Here is a 21,962-nt window from a genome sequence, read left to right as displayed (position 1 = left end):
CGGTGCACGTACACACGCACATGAGAATATCTGATTACTTACTGGATAGAAGAATACAAAGGCTCATAAAATAACTGACAGGGTTGAAGGTTCATGCACTCATGATTACCTAGTTTACTTCAACTGTCTGTAATATAGATTTAGCTTCTGTTGAAATCAAAGCTCCACTCATGACAAAATAAAACCTAAAAATACTTTTATTAATATACTTCCCATCCATTCTGGTTGGTACCAAATTGCATGCAGCCCTAAATTCATCTTTTGGTGTTTTTGATGTTTATGGCTCAAGTTTCCTTCACTTCACTTGCTTTCATCTTCTATAAATACCATGCATAGGACGTCCAAAATTGCATTGTTGGCTAATTGCATCGTTTTAAAACAACACTGCGAAATCATATTTTTTGGCACAACCCCCTCCCACCCCTGAATGACCCATTAAAAACCTCCTCTGGCTACTATGGTTAGGTCTCTGTGCGGTCCCAGTGGCTTTGTGTAGTTCTTTGTAGTCCACAGTTTGCAAGTTCTTCAGTGTGTTCAGATTCTGGAGTGTAAACATAGGCACTCAAGTTGTGACTGTCCGTGACAGCGGGCCGGTAGCTGAGCGAACACCATAACAGAGTCCTATTCATTAGAAATACATACATATAGCATTATGGCCCATTAGAGCTATTTGTTATTGCAGAGGTTTCTCAGTGAAAGTGAAAATATAAAAATAATAGACAAAAGGAAAAAAAAGAGAAATTGGTTTTCATAGCTACAGGCTATACTGCGCTACCATTGGCCAAAAACCCCCTGTAAATTAAGTCTGGCGAGTAAACACTCTGTAAGCTTGACGGTCACATGACCCAGGAAGCACTGAATTATTGCACATAAAGTAAATTCAACATTGGACACCGGAGTCCACGGACGGGTCACTTTCAAATCTTGACCCGTCCTTATATTTCATTGTGTGGCTCCACAGACATGGCACATAGATAATAAAATACAATTTAGAAAAATGTGTACAAATCACAGCTTGGGGTATAAAACCATAGAAGTTTTGTGCTGTGAGCGTGAGTGTGAGTGTTCCGAGTGGTTAGTTTGGTACGAGTGCAGTATTATTCACATGGCGTCTTCATTTCTCCTCTCCTGTCCTGTCCTGTCCTGTCCTACTCCATCAACTTCCTTCATATTCGTGTCTCTCATTGGGCTTTTCCTGCTCTCTTGGAGGGATGTCCAGCCTTTCTCTCCTTCCCCTATGAGATATTTAAACAAAGTAAAGAGGAAGAACAGTCCTCTTCCTCCTCTCTTGTTATAAATCACGTCATTGTGTGATGAGTAGAAAACTGAGCCAATTTTCACTACCTTTCTCTCTTCCCTCTCTCTCTACTCCACTTGCCGTTTCTAAAATAAAATCCTTAGTGTGAATAGAAGAATGTTGCTCTCCCTCCGTCACATTCTCAAATCCTCTTCTGAGCCCCCGTCCCCCGGCCAATACTCTCTGTTCTCCTCCTTTCTATTTCTCTCTGACACATAGTGGAAGTCCAATAATAATCCTCTCTACACCTCGATGGTCTTGAAGTATATCCGGGCATAGATGGAGTCCAGCTGGCTGTGCAGGGCATGAAAAGAAGGTCTCTTGGAGGGTTCAGGGGTCCAGCAGTCCATCATGATTCGGTAGATGTTCTGGGGGCATCGGGTCGGACACGGCAGCCGGAAACCTGATGATAGGAGCTCCAGTACTTCCTTATTGCTCTTACCTGGCAGAGAGACAGAGAGACATGAGGGGGAATTAAAAAAGGGAATAGAAGAAGGCAAGAGGAGCAGAGAGACAGCGTAAGGGCCGATTCATACTCCTATTTTACCACTGTTTCGGCGCTGTAGTGCCGAAATAATTTCGGCTCGTCAGAAAATGTCAGTAGCACCGAAGAGCCAACTTTAGGACGGTACCCGCCCCCCTGAACCTCAAATGACGTCAAATTGTATGCTCTACAGAGCCGAACCAACTTTTATTCGGCTCTAAAATAGGAGTATGAATCGGCTCTAAGTCATTATTGCCACTATGCTCATTATGTGACTTATTATTTAACAGGCCAACATAGATCGTAAAGCAAACTACTATTCTGCCGGAGTCTAACACCCGTACCAAGATGATTTACTACCAGTAAGACGCCCTAAAGGGCTAGGTCGGTACCAGTAAGACGCCCTAAAGGGCTAGGTCGCGCTGAAGCAACAGGTCTGGGAATGCCCATATATGGACTTTGTTTTTGAGTCCATATATATCCTTATATACAGCTTTTGTTCCCAAAAAATGTCCGCAACACAAACATTAAATGCCATTGACAATGAAGGGAAAATGTACGTCATCTTGTCCCCACACGTCTCACATTTGCCATCGACAATGAAAGGAGACATTAGGTCAAATGTCCGCCAAATATGACGTATATTTGTGGCAACAGGCATTCTGATTGGCCAGTATGAGATGATATATGACAGTCTCTGACATCGAGGATTACTTTGGAATGTCTTTTAGTCATGGTTTTAAGCGGCATCCTCTGGATTCTTGTTTAATTAATGATGGCCCGATATGTTGTGTTTGAATCCAAATAAAATTTACATCCGTTAGATTAGCAATCAAGATTTTACAGTGAACACTAAATCAAATCCAAGCCTGCTTCAGATTACTGAATTTACTCCCTCTCCTCTCAGCCAATATGCAGCATCAAACCCAATGTGTGAAGCAAGCAACCCTACGTACTTTGTTGTACGTCAAATAGTGAAAATAGCAGATTTACAAGGTCACAACATGTTGCAACTATTTTTGCAATTTGAACCTATTATGACGTTCATGTGGCTAAAAGCAATCAATCCATAAACATGCATGTACAGTATACACACACACACAAACACATACTGTTCACACACAGTAACAATGAATCAATAAACACACGCACGCGCGCACACACACAGTATCGGTGGATAGATGAACAAAAATGTTCAGTGTTTTTTACCATCATAGGGCATCTTCCCCCGTGACATCATCTCATAGAGCAACACACCAAACGACCAGACGTCTGACTTGACGGAGAACTTCTGGTACAGAGCAGCCTCCGGAGCGGTCCACCTCACTGGGATCTTAGTGCTACGACTGGCTGTATAGACGCTGTCCTGGAGGCACACGGGACAGGCATACATACATTACAGTACATACTGTAACATTAGCTGTACTAGAGATGTCCCGATACCAGTATCGGAATATGCCCTTATTTGGTCATACCAGTCATATCGACACACAAAGCAAAGCAAAGTTACTATGTTTACCCAGGGTAACTGGACTAAGCTCAAGAACTTGTTTATAGCCAGGCCCTGCACATAGAACATTTCATGGTAGGGGTTCAATGGTGGTAAGGGCACTTCAGCGGTGGTAATTTTAACTTGCCGGTCCGGGGAGACGAACTAGCGACCTTCCGATATCAAGACCGCTCCGCAAACCGTTCGGCCACCGCTGCCCCTTTACACACACACAAACACTAGGGCTGCTACGATTCATCGATTCATCGTAATCGAATCGATTATTCAATTAGTTGTCAACTAATTTAGTAATCGATTAATCGAATCGGCAACTAATCACTAGAGTTTTTTGCAATTTTCTTTTTTCTTTTATTTTATCCCACGATTTTGTAACCCATTTTTCACCCCTGTGTCAATTATCTAATGTGATCCTGGGCTCTACACACCCTCCACCAACCTAGTCCCCATATATGGGGGACAAGGGGAGAGCAACGGACTTGAACTCATGCTTCCTTCATGCCTGAGTGTCCAAGTTGCTCATTTACACCTGACAGAGGGGAGTTTCCCTGGTTGGACGTAGCGCGTGGAAGGAACACGTTATTCCAACCAGTTCCTTTCCCCTCCATCAGGCGCCCCGGCTGTCCAGGGGGAGGCAGTTTAGAGACCAGGATTTCTGCATGTTTTTGTGAGGGTACCTACCCTAGGGGACACGGGGAGAACATGCAAACTCCACACAGAAAGGCCCTTTCGCCAACACCGCCTCGGGTATGGGCACTGATGACGCGGAGGAGGAAACACGCCGCCAGCACCCACAGCGCCCCGAGCGGGAATCGAACCCAGGACCTTCTAGCTGTGAGGCGACAGCACTACCAACTGTGCCACCGTGCCCCATTTTTTTTTTTTTTTTTTGCAATTTATCATAGGTGATTTCCCACTTAACCATAGTTTTTCCAAGTGTAACTAAACTAAAGAGGAGTGATCCATCTCTCTTCTGTTTGTCTTTTATTTGAATAGCAGCCTAATCAGCAGCTAATCAAATGAAATTTTGAATTAATTATATATTTTGTTAGTTAGAACAAAGTTATAACCTAAAATATATTTTTAAGGTGATAGCTAAATAAGTGTCATAATCCGATTAATCGATTAAATAATCGGCAGATGAATCGATGAAAATAATCGTTAGTTGCAGCCCTAACACACACACACACATACGCACGCACGCACACACGCACACGCACTCCCCAAACCTTAATAATTCTTGCCAGTCCGAAGTCGGCCACCTTGCAGACCAGGTCATCCCCCACCAGGATGTTCCTCGCTGCCAGGTCTCTGTGAACGATGTGCCGATCCTCCAGATAGGCCATCCCCTCTGATATCTGACTGCCCATGTAGATCAGATGGGCTGACGTTAGCACCTGGCCCTCTGCCGCTGCAGCAAAGTCACACACAGTAGCAGTGCAGGTGTTATTTAGCATACTGATGATCGGTGTAATGTCAATGATGATTATATTCTGTCTGGTCTATGGAAGCAGCATCTCCATTTTGCCTTGCTATGTGTGCCTCGTCGCTTAATTATAACATACCTAAGAACGTTTTTCCCCCCCCCACATTATTTGAATATTCATCATTTAAAATGATCTGTTGGACTGACAGCTTTGACAGTATTATACCATGTGTGTGTGTGTGTGTGTGTGTGTGTGTGTGTGTGTGTGTGTGTGTGCGCACGAGCGCGCTGTGCATGTGGGTGGGCACATGTCTTCCTGCATAATGCATGGTTAATTCCATGTCTTCTGGCATAATGTGCATGCCTGTATGTAATATGCATGAGGAGTGTGTGTGTGTGTGTGTGTGTGTGTGTGTGTGTGTGCGTGCGTGCGTGTGTGCGTGTGCAAGTCAAGAATGTACATTGTTGTGTTTGATCTACCACTAATGCAGGCCTTGAGGCTGATGTCTGTGATTATATAAACATGTTTCTCTCTCTCTGTGTGTGTGTGTGTGTGTGTGTGTGTGTGTGTGTGTGTGTGTGTGTGTGTGTGTGTGTGTGTGTGTGTGTGTGTGTGTATATATATATCTGAATGGATCATGTAATGTATGTATTTATCGGTTAACTGCCATTATCACCACTTGAGGTCATTGTCGTGATCTTCATATATGGAGACGGCCAAATATGGAGCGTGTCACGGGCGTGACGGACTGATGGCCGTATATGGAATGTGTCACGAGGCGCGACGGACCGACTGACAGGTTTTGCATAGTTTTCATAGTAGTATGTAATATTATTTTCACTGCTAGACATTACGGAGGATAATCAGTTGTGCCTATCACTCAATGGGTAGAGGAATAGCATGCATTAAAAGGTGTTCCTTGTTTTTTATCCCAGGCTCTAGAGTGTTAGTGTCTAGTGACACATTCACTAGCACTATCTCACCTCTATTATGTGTGTCTCATCGGTCTACGCTTCAAATAGCTCAGAATAAAGCTGCAAATGTTGCACGGTCACTGTCCATTGGGTGTGAGGCAAAGTACTGAGATACTGCATGGCTCAGAGTAGAGGAGAGGTTGGGCATGCAATTTTGTGAGTTTCTTTTGGAATATTTGTCATAGTAAACAACCAGTTTGTCTGTGCTCACAAATGCAGTATGTGAGAGATCTTCATAGCCATGCTACCAGGCAGGTTACTAGGGGTCACATGGTTAAACAAAAAACCCAGAACAAATGTAGTATGCAGATCATGTAAGGGCAATTACTACTGTATATGGAACAAGCTACCAACTATGACCACTGAAGCAACCAGTAAGGCTAGTTTTAAGAAGCTCCTTAAAAGACAAGATCAATTACTGTAATTTCAATTAACTGGCCTGCAATTTAATAGATTGTTATCCTTTCTTTCTTCTTTTTTTTACTCGACTTTTATTGTCTTGTGGTGTGTATGTAATTGTTACGGTATGTTTGTTGTGGGTAATTACCGCATAACTTCCGGGTATGACGATGATGTCACACGCATGCCCTCTATAGAGCCTGTTTAGCGACTGTGAGTCACTGTGTAGTGAATGACAGAATCAGATTAATTCCAGGAATGTACCAGGCCAGACGGACCTTTATCTTATCTCTGATTTGTTTCAAGTTACTGGTGGAAATTACTGTACGTGACGTAGTTTGAGTAGGGCTTGAGGCTACGAGCGTGAGTGCACCTGAGCACTCCTCCCTCTGGCTCCCAGCTCTTGCTTTATGCACCTGTGTGTGTGTGTGTGTGTGTGTGTGTGTGTGTGTGTGTGTGTGTGTGCAACATACAGATGAGGTAGGCTTTGAGGCTGCCTTTGGTCATGAGCTCGGTGACGATGTAGACGGGCTCTCCTCTGGAACACAGAGCTAAGAGCTGGATCAGCCTGGGATGGTGGAGGTTCTTCAATGCCTGGACCTCCTTTACAAACTCCTCCTGCTTTGTGTCCTCTGGGGAGGAGCAGAGGGAGGGAAGGAATCCATTAATCCATCCTATCTGTCCATTAAATCAGTCATCCTATGCACCCTATGTCCATCTAGGCACCCATCTACAGTATATCAATTCGTCTATCTTATCTACCGTATCTACCCATCCATCATTTCTATAGATCCATCCATCCAAGCAACCACCCATCCATCCACCGATCTAATCCTATCCATCCATCCCATTTGTCTATCCATATCCATACCTTGTTTGAGCATCTTAATGGCCACTCTCTTGTTCTCCGTGGTCCATACGGCCTCCCACACCTCTCCAAAGTGTCCCTCTCCCAGCTTGCGGTGCATTTTGAACTCCTCTCTGGGCCTCTCCCAGGGTTCCATGTCAAACAGCTCCCTCTGCACAGAGACCAAACAAATGTGTTCACTTCACACGCCATCGTTGCTATCAGACTCTTTCAACCATTTATTTTAAATCAAGTGGTCCATGACAGAGGTTCTAAGCATGTACACTGTAAAATCCTGAGTGATAATAATAATGCACTACATTTTTGTCAGAGTGCAGGCACACACACACACACACACACACACACACACACACACCCTGATCCTATAAAGCATTTACTGTACATCCGGTCGTAACTCAGCCTGACCTCATTAGTATTCTGACTAAACCTTGTTAATATTCCGTTTCATCTCTCTGCTGACTTTCTCTGTTGGGATTAGAAGATTGTGTTGTGCAAGCTCTCTTTTCAAAGGAGGGACTTCTGTGCTCTGGCCTAATGATTTATACACCCACAGTCTATCTGAAAACATTGGAATCAAGTTATTTTCAGTTTACTTATTATGCTAAAATAACAACAAGAGAACGTTTTACAGTTGAATTCTTCAATATGTTAAGACAAGCCCCTGTTTAAAGGTTCCACAGCTTGAAGATGGCTCCATATCATTTACAGTATATCAATTAGGACAGCTTACAAAGCTAAATTCATGGACTGATTATTTAAAAGTGACAGTAAGAGTCGTTTTATTTTTCATCTCATACTATGCCACAAATATTTCTCAGAGCAAAATCTTAACCGGCCTTAAATAAACACAGGATTCATGCTTTCTCCAAGCTTTTCAGGGGTATCAGTTTTGTTTATATAACAACTAAAGCCAAGTGCTGACTGGTGGCATTTAAAAGAAAAAAAACACACAGAAATGCTTTCCGCTGCTAGCCTTTGCAGGGTCAAGTACAAAGCAAAATGCTCAGTGATCATTATCAATGTCACTCAATAGTGTACAAATGGACGCCAACGGGTCCATTTGGTTACATTTGTACACTCGCAAAGTTAAATGAACACTGAGGATTTTCCGGTGTAGGACAACTGAGAGAAACAAGACGGAGGGTTTCAGTGGTATTTGATACAAAGTGCACAGGAGTATATTTGACATGATATTTTATTCCAGACATTTAGCTGATGCCGTTATTCAGAAGGACTTACTGCTGAGTGAGCAGATTCAGTGTCAGCTTGACAGGGACACATTGAATCTGGGAACCTGCGTTATGCGGCAGTCAAACCACTATTCCAACCTCCCCGGGGCCACCTATACATACTACATGTACACTTTCAAACCTCAGTCTATAAAGACTGAGGTTTGAAAGCACTATGAATGTCTGTGGCTCTGTACAGTCAGGCTTTGTGGAGCTGGGAGAAGTATTTTCAAAATCCACAGCAAAACAGGAGTGCCCAACAATGCCGGTGTTGGGTACACTTGCGTTTATGTCAACTAGATACAAACATTAATGTCAAATCGCAGTCTTTTGAGTGGAGGCGGGGCAGCAACAGGGAGCTGTTTTGACAATAAGCACATTTTTCTATATTGTTGACAATTGTACATTTTAAAATACTGTGCCTAGTAATATAAGCATTTGGGAATATACTATACATACATTCCCCATGTGTCCAATTTTAATGTTTGGCAATATTGTGGAATACGTGTGGGTGAGTGAATATATGAATGAACAGATGGATGGATGGATGGATGGATGGATGGAATTGTCAATCTCCTGTATGAATAAATGGGAGCGGACATCAAAAACGGATGTGACAAATTTATTCCTTAACAAATAACAACACAATCTCATGCTACTCAACATGTTCTAGTGATTAAGCACTTTGATATAAAATGAAATAAATAATATGAATGAAATGAATGATTTTCAAGTGAGAGCACATCAAGCAATCAACAAGTTAAAAAGACAATGGCAAGCCAATATGGTCTAATAAATACAAATAAAAGACATGAAATTGTCTTCGTTTACTTAGTTTAAGCAACAAAACTATTTAAAAAAAGGTCCCTAGAAGCAGTTTCCAGATTTGGCCTCAGGCATCGATGGGTTAAACATTTCAAGTATCTCAGTGTTATTGTTGTGAATCAGATTGTATACACAACATGTCACATATACTTTATTTGACATTATTTTCAGATTTGACTACTTTATTTTTTTTTATTTTTTTATTTTTATTTTTTTTAAGTTGTGAGGTTGCAGGTCAGATTTTCATCATACACCATGTGCATAGGTCTTAAGTGGTTAAATACGTAGCAAAAAGTGGCACCATTTAAACAAATAGCAGGAGCCGGGCAGGTAGTGTAACGTGTGTGACAAATCATATGACTTTGACTTTGACTTTGAAATGCCATTAGAATTTTGCAAAAGCTTTAAGAAAAGGCACAGGTACAATCATCCAATAGCCAAATCAAAGCAATCTATAACAAATCTTTGTTCTGGTGATTGGAATAAATCATTCTAGATTTAATGATAAATAAATATTAAAATGATTAGGGCTGTCAAAGTTAACGCACTATTAACTAGTTAACTCACAATCCTTTTAACGGCACTATTTATTTTAACGCGCGATTAACGTACTGTGAAGTTTGACAGAATGGTTGAGAGACGCATGGCAATTTTACACTGAAGAGTTGAATAATTGTTAAACAGCTGCATTACTTAAGTTAATTTAAGTCTACACAATTAGAAAACTTAGAAAACATGTTATTTTGATCAACATGGCCTGTTATCTGTCGTAATGGTACCATTGGCCAACATCAATACAGTTCTTTAGTTTGGGTCTGGAAGGCTAATTGTCATCAAATGGTGGTCCGTGGCTCAAATGCAGAATAAATAATGGACCTTGATATGAAAAATCTTGAAAACCACTGATTTAAGGTATATTTAGAACGGATAAGAAATATGCCATTAATTTGCGATTAATCACAGTTAACTATGGACAATCATGCGATTAATCAGATTAAATATTTTAATCGATTGACAGCCCTAAAAAATGATGCATTTAAAACTCAGCATTTGAAATGAAAATTAAAACAAATGGGATGAATGATCATAGACAGTAACGTATGCAAATGCACTTGCTATATGGGTATGTGTGCATTTCTATGTGGCCTACAGTAAGTGTGTGTGTGTGTGTGTGTGTGTGTGTGTGTGTGTGTGTGTGTCCATATGTGAGTGCGTGCGGTATGTGTGTGCATGTGACAGTGAGTAGCTTCAGATTGTGTCCATGGTCACATGGTAACTGAGCCTCAAACTGTGGTCTGCAAGGAAGAAGAAAGAAAAAGCCACCAATCACTGAACTCTTCTCTCCAAAGACTACACAATACAATATAATCCTCCATTCCTCAATGTTCATTTGGAACTCAGATTTGTACGAACTTTGAGTTACAAATGGATGTAGTTATTTTTGTGTACACAGCACGGTCACATACACAGCATTAATTTGCCCTGGTTGAGGGGAATGATAAAAAGACTGGGAGGGCGACATCTGATATTTGCTGCATTGTTCAAAATGCTATTTTCACCTCATCTTTGTGGCTAAATAGGGCTATGGATATAATAAACTACCATGAATGCCTGGGAGATAAGATAATCTATATTCATCACATATACTTGCATGCTTAACTGTTATCACGAGCAACCGGGCACAAAGAAACAAAACTAGTCTCCCGTTGCCAGACAACTGGATATCTCTGCCTACCGATACGTCTGGTGACATCTGAATCCAAGCTAGTTGCTGGAACAGTGGCGAACGGCCACTAACAAGCCTAAGGTATGCCTACTGTTACGGTGCGATGTGGAGATTCTTCTCAGATATGCGTTGTAATTTCCCATATATTTGAAGTTATACAGTAATGCTTCCCTTTTACTGCGACGGATCAATTAAGTGAGCAATTTAGCAACTCAATTAAGATTATTAACATTTCTTTATGTCAAATCCTTTGTGAAACAAAATCTTACTCCAAGGTTCAGCATTCATTGTGTTTCTATTATACAATAGAGTGAGTGTGTAGAATTGTCAACCAAGTTCCCTACTGTACTGTCCCTACTGTTTTGGCTGGCAGAATGTCGTACTGACCTACATATTGTACCTACCTGCTCACTCACAGAGTCCTTGGGGATATCAGCATCTTTTCTAAGAGTCATTTTAGTTTTTTTTTGCCATCACATCTTCGTCTCATGCTTCATATTCATAATTACAATAATTTAACAGGTCTCTACTGTATGCATTGAAAAATGCAGTGTTTGGGTCTGCTGCCAAATGAGAAGTGAATCCCTTCGGTGTAAAACATAATTAACCACATGAACCCTCATGCCCTAATCGAGGCATGTCTCAATACAGTACGTGAAATACATGTTTGTATAGGCAAACTTTTGACCAAAATAGAACATTCTGCAAAAAATAAGCAAACATTCAGCGATAGTAAGTATGCAGGATTTAAGTGGTTAAACCTTTGAATAATGGTTTAATCAGAAACACCAGAGGATCCATTCTGAAAGGGTTTCACCCCAGGACATGAACAGACATTACAAATCCTGAGATTAAAGATAATGACAAATAGGTCTCCTCTTGCATAATACACACCATATGAAACCAGCGTGTCCGTGTACTATAATCATTGGTAATCCTTTGTTAATTGGTTCAATTTATGTTTTACATTAATTCACGGGTTCCTGGATTCAGATCACCACTGCAACTTGTAAGAATCCCGGTAATTACAGTAGAGTACCGTAGGTGACCTTTAGGAATGACAGAGAAAGGATTCTTCTAGTTCTCTCTAAGGTACTGACTGAGCCCCTGTGTGTGTTAATCCTTGACTTAAAAATACTCCACTGTGGGGGCTTCTTCTGTCGCACTGCAGAAAGAAACTAAATGCACACTGTCAAATCCTAACTCAAATAGTGTACAATAATGACTGAATGACCTGTAACACTCACTTTACTGTGTAAAACTTAAGGCTGGTTGTGGTGTTTTAGTCACAGTCTCCTGGGGTTCTTTCTCAGAAATATTCAATTTTTTACAGTGAATAATTGTGCAAACATGCACATATATACCCTCTGGTTATCCTCTGAATTCTCTCTGTTAGTTTTATCATCCACATAAATTAATTATTCTGGTTCTTTTCACAGCTTTGAAAACAGCTTAATTTTCTTCCGTTTTATTTTTTGTTCTTCAAATGTTCCATGTAATTCAATTATCGGATTACTTCTGCCCCAAATATGCCCTCTTTTAAACTATAACCCATGAATATAGAAAACAACACATGGCTCATTAAACTGCCACTTCTCTGTAATGACTCAATTGCTAGTTTGGACTTTTTCACGGTTTCGCTCTGTAGGAGTCTAGTTGTCAGCTGGACAGATCAGCACCAGAGTTCTGGTGCACAGTGACAGAAAGCCGCAGCTGTCGCGCCACTAGTATTTGTGTTTGCGTGTGTCGGTCCATTTGTCTGTCCATAGCTAATCTAGCAGATTCAGATTCCTTTAATAGCCATTGTCTGTACACACATAGGAATTTGTTTCGCCATTGTCTTGTGTGCATTCAATTCTTTTTTTCACACAACAGATAAATACGAACACCACAAAGCAAACCGCTGGAGTACCTCCACTAATACTTTTCTCATAGGTTTTATTCTTTTAAAAATATTTAACTTTAACGATACAATGGAAGTCAACGAGCTCGTGTTCGCTCTGAAACCTCGCCCAAAAAACACTGGAGCCACGCCGTTCCCCTTGACCCGATAGCACTCATTCCTGTAGTTTACACTATTTATTGAGTAGTGAATAGAGACATAACGGCTGGGTCAGTGCAACTGGCCTTTTCTTTCTCTTTTTTTCTGTCTGTTTGGGGCGTTACAGTGGAGAGACCTAATTTAACATTGGTCACAACAAAGGCATACAGTTGAGACTAGATATAACCTGGGTTTTGGATATCATAATATTGTGATGTGTGTTGTCTTTTTCTGGTTCTAATCACTTCATCCTCGTCATAAATGATATTGTTGTTGTCACAGTATCGATAGAGGTAATAGCTAAAATATATTGTATATCTTCTTTTCTCCATATGCGACACGCCCCAGACTACAAACTGGCCGAGTCATGAAGATACTGCGGCAACTTTGAATATTAATGAGTTGCCTCTTTGATTAACTAAAGTGCCAAGACAGAAACCTAATGAGAGCAGAGAGAGCATGATTCATAATTACGACATGTCCCTGTAAGTAAAGCTCAGTCTACTAATCACTCACTTCACCACACTGTCTGCTCTCCTGTTGATGCTGTGTGTGTGTGTGTGTGTGTGTGTGTGTGTGTGTGTGTGTGTGTGTGTGTGTGTGTGTGTGTGTGTGTGTGTGTGTGTGTGTGTGTGTGCGCGCCACGCCACATGTGACGTGGTGTGTGCACATGCCACGCCACATGTGACGTGGTGTGTGCACACACCACGTCACATGTGAGCCAATTCATTTCAGTAAATTTAGCATGCATGTGACTCTGTGCATTTGAGTCAGTGATTGTGTGGGTGCCTGTTTGTGACTCCAAGTGTACACATGTGCCCAATATGCAGGGTGTCTGTTGAACATACATCAGTGTTTCTGTAAGTAACCTTTTTGGACATACAAGGTTTCTGTCCACGACAGCGATGATATGGAGGTATCTAGGATTTATTTTCCTGTGTGTGTCGTGTGTGTGTGTGTGTTTGAGAGTGACCCTACCTGCTGAGCGCAGGGTTCTTCCAAGGCGACCCCCAGACTGCGGGAGTTCTTCTGGTAGTAGGAGATGAGCTCTCCCAGCGTGCCAAAGGAGATCTTGTCGGAGACAAAGTAGGCCCCGATGGTGGAGCGCTGGATTCTAAAGTGGTACACCTTCCCCTCGCTCCTGGCTGCAGAGGACAGAGGAGAGACCACCCGTCACTAGGAGACCTTACAGTATGCCAGTGGTTTTCAACCAGTGGTCCTTGGGGGGGTTCCAGGTGGCCCCCAGCTAAATGATGGAAAGTTGGTAACCAAATGGACCCTTATAGTTCTTTAACTCTTGAGAGTGTAAAATGTAACGGGTCCATTTGGTTTCATTTTACACTCTCAAGAGTTAAATTATTGTTAAACATCTGCATTACTTAATTTACAACATTTTGATCAAAATGCACCCGTCTCTCCTATGGTACCAACATCAATACGGCACGGAATTGTGGAAAAACTTTAACCAACAATATCCCTTAGTTTTGGGTCTGCGTGGCTAAATCTCATCAAATTGTGGTCTGTGCCTCAAATACCGATTAAATAATGGACCTTGGTATGAAAAGGCTTGAAAACCACTGCAGTATGCCACGGCCATAAATAGCCTGCAGTGAAATTCAACTTCAACTAGCTGTTTCATCAGTTCATTTTTTGTATTTATTTTATTTTCATAATGCATCACCAGGGGGTCTCTGTACACTCCACAACATGAATAACACAGTAGCAAAAAAGAAATACAACTGCACATACAATACACAAATACACTAAACAGGAATATGTAGCAAGCAAGAGAAGTGTACGTGTGTACATTAGAAGGTCAGTATTCCAGGGTTGTGAACGAATTTGCATTGAAATAAAAGCAATTAATTTAATCTCTGTTCTTAATCAATGCTCAGGATGTATTAAACTGCATAAATTAAACTATTAAAACTAATAAACAAACTGTAGTAGATCTTTGTTTGTAGCAACTCTCTTGTTGTTGGTAACCACTAGTGTTTACCAAGGACCAATACAGCTTTTGTTTATAGGGGACACATACATTATTAACCCTTTTACTGCTGCCATTTATTGAGAAATTAGGACCTAATTCATGCAAGCATTTTTTTAATTTGAGCTCTTATTTTGAAAAGCCACATTTTGCCTCAACCGGAAGTGAGCTTATCCCTGCCAGCTTTACGTTGCCAAGACAACCTTTGTTTACATGATCGAATCATGCCGGTACATTTTAGCACTCCACAACGTCGGCTCGTGCCGTCAAAGAAACGCTGTTTTGACCAAAAATGCCATCTGGGACAAGGAATAGGAGATACAGGCGATTGAAAGAAACGGATAGAATGGATTCTTATGGCGACGGTGAATTAATATGAACGAACCAGTGCAGTGCTAACAACACTGCTAGCTAACCGGCTAACGTGAGTAGCATTATGGCTTGATCAATCATATGCACTATAAAAGAGCAATTGCCGAAGGGCTTCGGCAATGGCAGCAAGCGTTAATATCAAATTAATGCTTCAATTGCCGAAGGGCTTCGGCAATGGCAGGAAGACGGTTAATATTATTATTACACGTTTCTTTCTTTGGTAAGTGGTATGTGTGTAAGTGCTATGGTATAAGTGTGATAATGCACACTGAAGTGTCCTGATATGACAATAAAGAACGTCACACCCCAACATCTTCTGTTATTTTCCTACAGTATATTGGGACATCTATTGTGCATGTATTATCGCTTACTTATTACACGGCTTGATCGAACGCTTGGTTCTGATTGGTCAATCACTGAATTCAGCACTGTGTTATTTCTGGATAATGACCGCTGGGCTCAGTAACAGACCGCTGTCTAATCAAAGGCTCAGTGCACCTGCTCATATCAATCTGCGCTGCGCGATTTTGTGCCGTACCCAACATGAGAGCCATGTACACAAACACACCATGTCGTTTACAACTAAACATTGCTCTCAAGTCTCAAGATTTTTTTTTTAAACATTTGGAGCAGGAAATACACAATGCAGTATCGAAAATTGAATTGAAGTAGCCGTGTAATAAACAGGATAATATACTCCACGCCGGTAGTTAGTAAAAATAACCCCCTTCAAGATAATTAAACATAAAGGCGAAGCACTCACACACACACACACAGTATGATAAAAAATGACATCTATCTGACAAAGCCATTTCTTAACCATTAATCAAACACAGTCTGTACTACTCAGCACTCTGAAGCCCCTCCCCCACTCCAAGGGCATTGTAGAGCAGATAGATAACATAGTAAACATGCATGTACTACTCTATTGGTGTAAGTGTTTGAGGGGTTCAAGAATTATGTACACACACACACACACACACACACACACACACACACACACATAAAATGAAAACAAATGACTGTGGTAGAAGGACAAATATAATTGAACGAGGAGGAGAAAGGATGTACTGTAGAGAGAAAGAGAGAGAGCTGAAGGTGGGCGCCGGCAGCTAAAGACCTTGAGAGATTGAAGGGTAATGGAGGGCGACAGGAAAGGGCAGAGGACAGGAAAGAAAGAAAGAAATTAAGGGGGAGAAAGAACCAATAGAAAGAGTGAAACACAAAGGAGGAAGAAGGGTAAGGAATGGGGAGATAAGCGGATGAAATAGGAGACAGAAAGAAGAGAGGGAATGATTGAGACAACAAGACAAGGAATGTGTGACTGATAATGTGAGGAGAGGTGAGGAAAAGAGAAAAGGGGACATACAGAGGAGGCAAGACAGACAGGACCACATGGGACTAGAAAGGATTAGACAGAAACAAGTGGCAGAAAGGATGGAGGGAGTGAAAGAGGGCAAGAGGGAGGTGGCGTTTTGAACAACAACAACAACAACAGGGCAGACACAGTGGGGAGCAGGCAAGGGGGAGATATAAAAGAAAAGAGAGATAGAATGAGGAAAGAGATGAAGACCCAGGAGGCAGAGAAGGGAAGAAAAGGGACGAGTGGAGGAGGAGAATGTACCTGAGATGGTGTACTCGTCACTGTGACTCTCGCTGATCCGCACCAGGAAGGAGCCATCTTTGTTTTGGGAGGCAAGCAGCAACTTCTCTGCTTTACCTCGGATTATGTTACCATAGTACCACCTACAGACGGACAGACAGATAGAGGGATGGAGGGACAGGCAGAGGATGGATAAATGGACAGGTGGATATAAGTATAGAGTCGAAATAAATAAGAAAGTGTATGGACTTATGATGAAGAGAAGAGAGGATAAAAGAGTGGAGGTTTGATCGAACAAGGGAACATAGGGGTGTATATAAACAAGTGAAAAAACTGTTTATACAAAACATGTGGACATACATAGGACAAAGCACACAGTAACATTAATCCTCATTGTTCATTTAACTCAGAGGGTGTTAACATGGCCCCAAATGTGTGCAGGCACATCAGAGATCACTAAGGTTACTGCTCAAACAGCCAGAGTTTAGGTGCTGCCTTCACATAAACACAATAGACAATAGAAAAGGAGACATGACACTTCTTTTGCCGTTTTGACAATTCTATTTACCTCTTCTGAATGCAACTTTAAAACGATTTTGACACAACAATAACAAGACATTTCTAAACCTTTTTTTAAATGGTCATTTTCCATTTATCCTGAACTTGAATATAATATTGTTTATATCAAGACATCCTCTTATTTATAGTATCCTCCTAGCTGACCTCGAATTCAGACGATCTTGAAATTAATCTTTGGTGAAAGGGCATCAAGTACTGTAGCTGTGTAGTCTTGCCTATTGTCACAGATATGAATAACTAACCCATATTTACTTTATCATCTTGTGAAGGGCGGGCCTCCTTGGCTCCTGCCCGTTTGGCATACTTCCATGACTATCTGGTTTCATTGAAACAAGGTGTGGGAAGTGACAAGGAGTATACTCTCCAAGTGTTTCTTGTGGGCTACTGTATGAGTGTACAGGTGTTTACCATTTATAAATATTGTTATTTATAAATATTGTTATTATTATAACATATTTAGATTATAGTCCAAATATAGGCCTATTGTGTTTAGTTAGAAATAGAATGCGTGCAGGTGTTAATAATGGTTCTGCTCATGAGGTTGTGTTGTATGAATGTATACTAGGTATTAATAGTCCAATTATTGAATTTATGTTAAGTGTATGGCTCTAATTAGGCTAGGCGTATAAGCTTCTAGTTCTTAGTATAGTAGCCTATATAAAGACCTAAAGTTTAGAGCTAGGTTTTGGTTGAACATTGGACATTGTCTGTAATTTTACAAACTTGCAAAAGAGAATATGTGTGGTAGCCTGGTAGGCCTAGGCTATCATTATTCAATTCAAGAACCGCTGTCTGTCTGTCTGTCTGTCTGTCAGTCAGTCAGTCTTTCCCTTCCCTAGCATAGAGCAAGACAGCTGCTCGCCTAGAGCGCCTCCTCACTATTAAATTCAAGAACCACTGTCTGTCTGTCTGTCTGTCAGTCTGTCCCTTCCCTAGCATAGAGCAAGACAGCTGCTCGCCTAGAGCGCCTCCTCACTATTAAATTCAAGAACCACTGTCTGTCTGTCTGTCTGTCAGTCTGTCCCTTCCCTAGCATAGAGCAAGACAGCTGCTCGCCTAGAGCGCCTCCTCACAACGCACGAACAGCCTCACGGAACCTAGTGCCGTGCAGCCCTGTACTCCAACCTCAATCTGCCCTGCATTACACACGCCAAACATTCTAACAATCATCATAATTACATTAATTTGAGTCAAAAACAACTCATCTCCCCACAAATCACGTGTCACCAGTGAAATGCATGTTGCGACGGACACTGATTAATACTGGGACACAGTTTTCCGTGCAACATTCCCCCCAACGCACCTCCGCTTTTCCACACCGCCCCCAGGCAGGCATCAGACTGCCCGGACAGGGCATAGCCTTGGCAACAGTTACAATACTGTGCACTTTTATATCTGTTGGATCATAACTTAGCCTACCTTTGTGCACAACCCAACTTCCCAAGACCATCTGTAAACAATTCCCCCCCTATCAGTAATGTGATCTATTACATCACATTACACACACTGAACATCATTTGCTGTTCATATATTCAGAACGGGTAAGACTAGTTCTTCAAACATACTGCAGTTTAGCCTCCTTATAGAGGGTATGAGCAGGCATAAAGTGAATGGCAAATCGAGTGGCATATTATCATCATATGGTCCCTTTATTGTTAATGGCAATATTATCGTCATATTGTCTCTTTATTTTTTAATCACATAAAGTCTCTATTAGGATGATAAGGCTTAACCAGATGGGGCAGTAGAGAGTACACTGGGTCCCCCCCCCCTCCTCTCTGCTGCCCCATCTGGCAGAGTCAGGTTAGATAAGGCTACCTCCCCTTTAGAAGCTGCTGCCCCTACAATAGATTATTCCTGCTCCGAGATATAGCTGATAGGGAGAAACACAATCCACAGCCCATTGTCGCACATTACAATATGGTGGGCGTCACGTGTGCGTGTGCGCGTGCGTTTGTGAGAGTGAAACCACGTCCCACATGTATAGGGGCCCCTACAAGGGATAAGTAGGCATGACAAAATAATGCATTTGATATCAAAAGATCTCTCTTCCATTTTCAGGTCCAACATTATGCTATGCTACTGTGAAGCCAAGCATGTTTAGCCTGTGTAGTGATGATTCTGGGTTCTCTAACATTTCAGCTAAGACTGATGTCATTTTTGTTAACGGAAACCATAGGGAGAGGTGTTCATTTTTGTTGATCACAGCTTCTTAGAGGAAGCCTTCCCAACTAAAGTGCTAAAATATCATCAGCTAGAACAGGCCATCTCACAGTTAGGCTACAGATGTAAACTTTTGGTTGTTATCTTTGGTAGCATAGGGCCCTATGGCACGTGCACAAGTTGGTTGTGAGGGGCCATCAAATGGCCTGGCCTCTACAAAAGGAGGGCCAAACAGTTGGCAAGGTACTGCTGCTCAATATCAGCCATTATCCTGGAAGCCGGTCAATTTGGAGGAGGCGTTGTTTCCTTTAGTTACCCATGATTGATGTCTGCTGCCTGTCAAAGTATGCCAACATTATTGTATGTGACAATGTTCTGCCTTATACAAGGCACTTTGTAACTGTCTGGTTTCCTATTATCTGACTGCACTGGCAGTGTTTATGTCCTTTGTACAAGGCATTCTTGTACTTCTTTTTATGTGGATTTCAATAAATGTTTCAAGTGCGTGTGTGTGTGTGTGGGGGGGGGGGGGGGGGGTTGTGGCTGCATAGAGAACATCCATAAATGTCAGGCTTCAACACAGTAAAGGGGTTTCAAGTACATTTAGGTTCAAATTCAAAGATGTCATCATGGCACTGAATTTGCGCACTGAGCTAAAGCTAATGCCAAGACATAATTAGGCTCAGGCTGTGTGTTTGTGTGCGTGTGTGTTGGGGGGGGGCTTTTCCACACAAACTTGTGAATGAAATATTCAGTACTATAAAAGCCAGGATAGCTTTCATTGTTCACCAATACATAATTAAAGGCAACATGCGGTACTCGCGCACAGCTGCTGCTGCTGCTGCATGGGATGCAGCCTGCTGCAGGTGTATTTAGTAGGCTAACTGGACCTGTGTTTGTGACACTCTCTGCCACTCACTCACTTGTGTTTGGCGAATTCGTCCTGCAGCAGGGCCACGTAGTTGGCCGGCACGAGACCGGACTCCAGCGAGCCCGTGAGCTTCTTGGCGAGCACGTATTCCCCCCGCTTCTCCAGCACCGACAGCTTGTCCCCCTCCTTCACCGTCAGCTCCTCCTGGCTCCGGGCTTCGAAGTCGAACAGCGCGGCGTACAGCTGCACCGGCCTCTTCTTGGGCGACGGAGCGCGGATGTCACCTGAAATGGTCCGGATCTCCGCCGGCCGCGAGTTGTTGTTGACGACCGCAGCGTTGGCGATGGTCATCGTGTTGTGGTTGCTGGTGATGTCTGGATAATGGAACTCGGGCCAAATGCAGTTCCATAGCCGGCTCAGACACGGCATACAGCAGCGACAGCAATCCTCCATTCCGGACCATTTAAAAAAAACCGCAGGGGTGTTTAATAAATAAATAATATAAATCCCCCAGGGTTAGGGGGATGTTATCGGGTAGGAGGGTGAATTGAGGTACCACTCAGGGGGTTAAATTAGTCCAACAAAAGCTTGGTCCCGGGCCGGCCCAGAGTTACAATTCAATCCCCCCTTCCACGCTCTTTCGCTCCTCGCACAGCTAACATATCTGCACCGCCAGCAGTAGTTCTAGTTGAGCAGCAGCAGAGAATCCTGAGGAACCGGTTTTCCTTTCGCCTTTGCTGTGATCACGGATCAAAACATCCACGGTTCCCGAGCGGTCCACGGCGGCGGCCTGTGGGAATGCGGAAACGGGCGTGGAGGCGATCCAACTCGGATCGTTCCCTGAAACGCCTCGGCGGCCTGGGCGGCGGTCCAGAAGAACGAATCATTAGGTCCCCGGGACCCCACAGGAAAAACAATGTTAATCCATCCTAATAGCTGCGTGCCTAATGGAAGAAAAGCTAGTTACTGATATTAAACCGTGTTGCTCGAAGAATAAGTGCCAATGGTATGGAATTTTTAAAAGGGTAAGCCTGCGCCATACGCCAAAAGTTAGGTGTTTTGGTTTGGTTTGGCGCGGTGAACACATCCCGGAGATCCCGTTGTCAGTGCACCTGCGCACTCCTCCTGACCCCCACCCAGCTCGTGCGTGCGTGGAGGGCGGATACAGCAGCACCTGCGCGTGCGTGTGAGTGAGGAGAGAGAGAGGGAGGAGACTGGAGAGAGAGAAAACAGTAGGCTACGCACTAAACATATGTTTTTGTGCTACACACTTGACACGTGTGTGTGTGTGTGTGTGTGTGTGTGTGTGTGTGTGTGTGTGTGTGTGTGTGTGTGTGTGTGTGTGTGTGTGTGTGTGTGTGTGCGCGTGTGTGTGTGTGTGTTGGTTAAGCAGGACCAGCTAATTTATTCTATTCCAATATGATTATACTGTAATCCTACTTTTCACCAAATAAAGCTGAACTTTGTTCTCAATAACTCTCATTCAACCTACTACATCACAATGCTGTGTCTTAATTAGGACGTGTTTGTTTGAGTGGCCCTGATAAAGATCACAGTATCTCACGTTGAAAGGTTGGAGGCTGATAAGGATATCAGCTGCTTTTTTTCCT

At 42.5% G+C, this 21,962-nt stretch overlaps 1 protein-coding gene across 1 annotated transcript; it reads right to left on the bottom strand.

Annotated features, from left to right (window-relative positions):
- Positions 1-220: 220 nt before the first annotated feature.
- srms (src-related kinase lacking C-terminal regulatory tyrosine and N-terminal myristylation sites) lies at positions 221-21,440 on the bottom strand. Its single transcript, XM_083769028.1, has 8 exons — positions 20,405-21,440; positions 16,761-16,882; positions 13,756-13,922; positions 6,960-7,107; positions 6,562-6,720; positions 4,518-4,699; positions 2,991-3,147; positions 221-1,739 (listed from the first exon to the last, which is right to left on the bottom strand). The coding sequence occupies exons 1-8, from the start codon at positions 20,803-20,805 to the stop codon at positions 1,540-1,542; spliced, it is 1,536 nt and encodes a 511-aa protein (XP_083625154.1). The 5' UTR covers positions 20,806-21,440; the 3' UTR covers positions 221-1,539.
- Positions 21,441-21,962: the final 522 nt, after the last annotated feature.

Source organism: Protomyctophum parallelum (assembly GCF_964188405.1).
Source record: "Protomyctophum parallelum genome assembly, chromosome: 7".
NCBI lineage: Eukaryota > Metazoa > Chordata > Actinopteri > Myctophiformes > Myctophidae > Protomyctophum > Protomyctophum parallelum.
Note: the sequence above shows the minus strand (reverse complement) of the source record. Positions and strands in the feature narration are given on the sequence as shown.

What these genes read in the sequence shown, in the direction of transcription:
- srms (XM_083769028.1), bottom strand. Translation starts at nt 20,805, where the DNA reads ATGGAGGATTGCTGTCGCTGCTGTATGCCGTGTCTGAGCCGGCTATGG. An exon ending in CATTAAGATGCTCAAACAAG is followed by an intron (nt 6,721 to 6,959) that starts GTATGGATATGG and finishes GCTCCTCCCCAG; the next exon opens with AGGACACAAAGCAGGAGGAG. An exon ending in CCTCAAAGCCTACCTCATCT is followed by an intron (nt 4,700 to 6,561) that starts GTATGTTGCACA and finishes ACTTTGCTGCAG; the next exon opens with CGGCAGAGGGCCAGGTGCTA.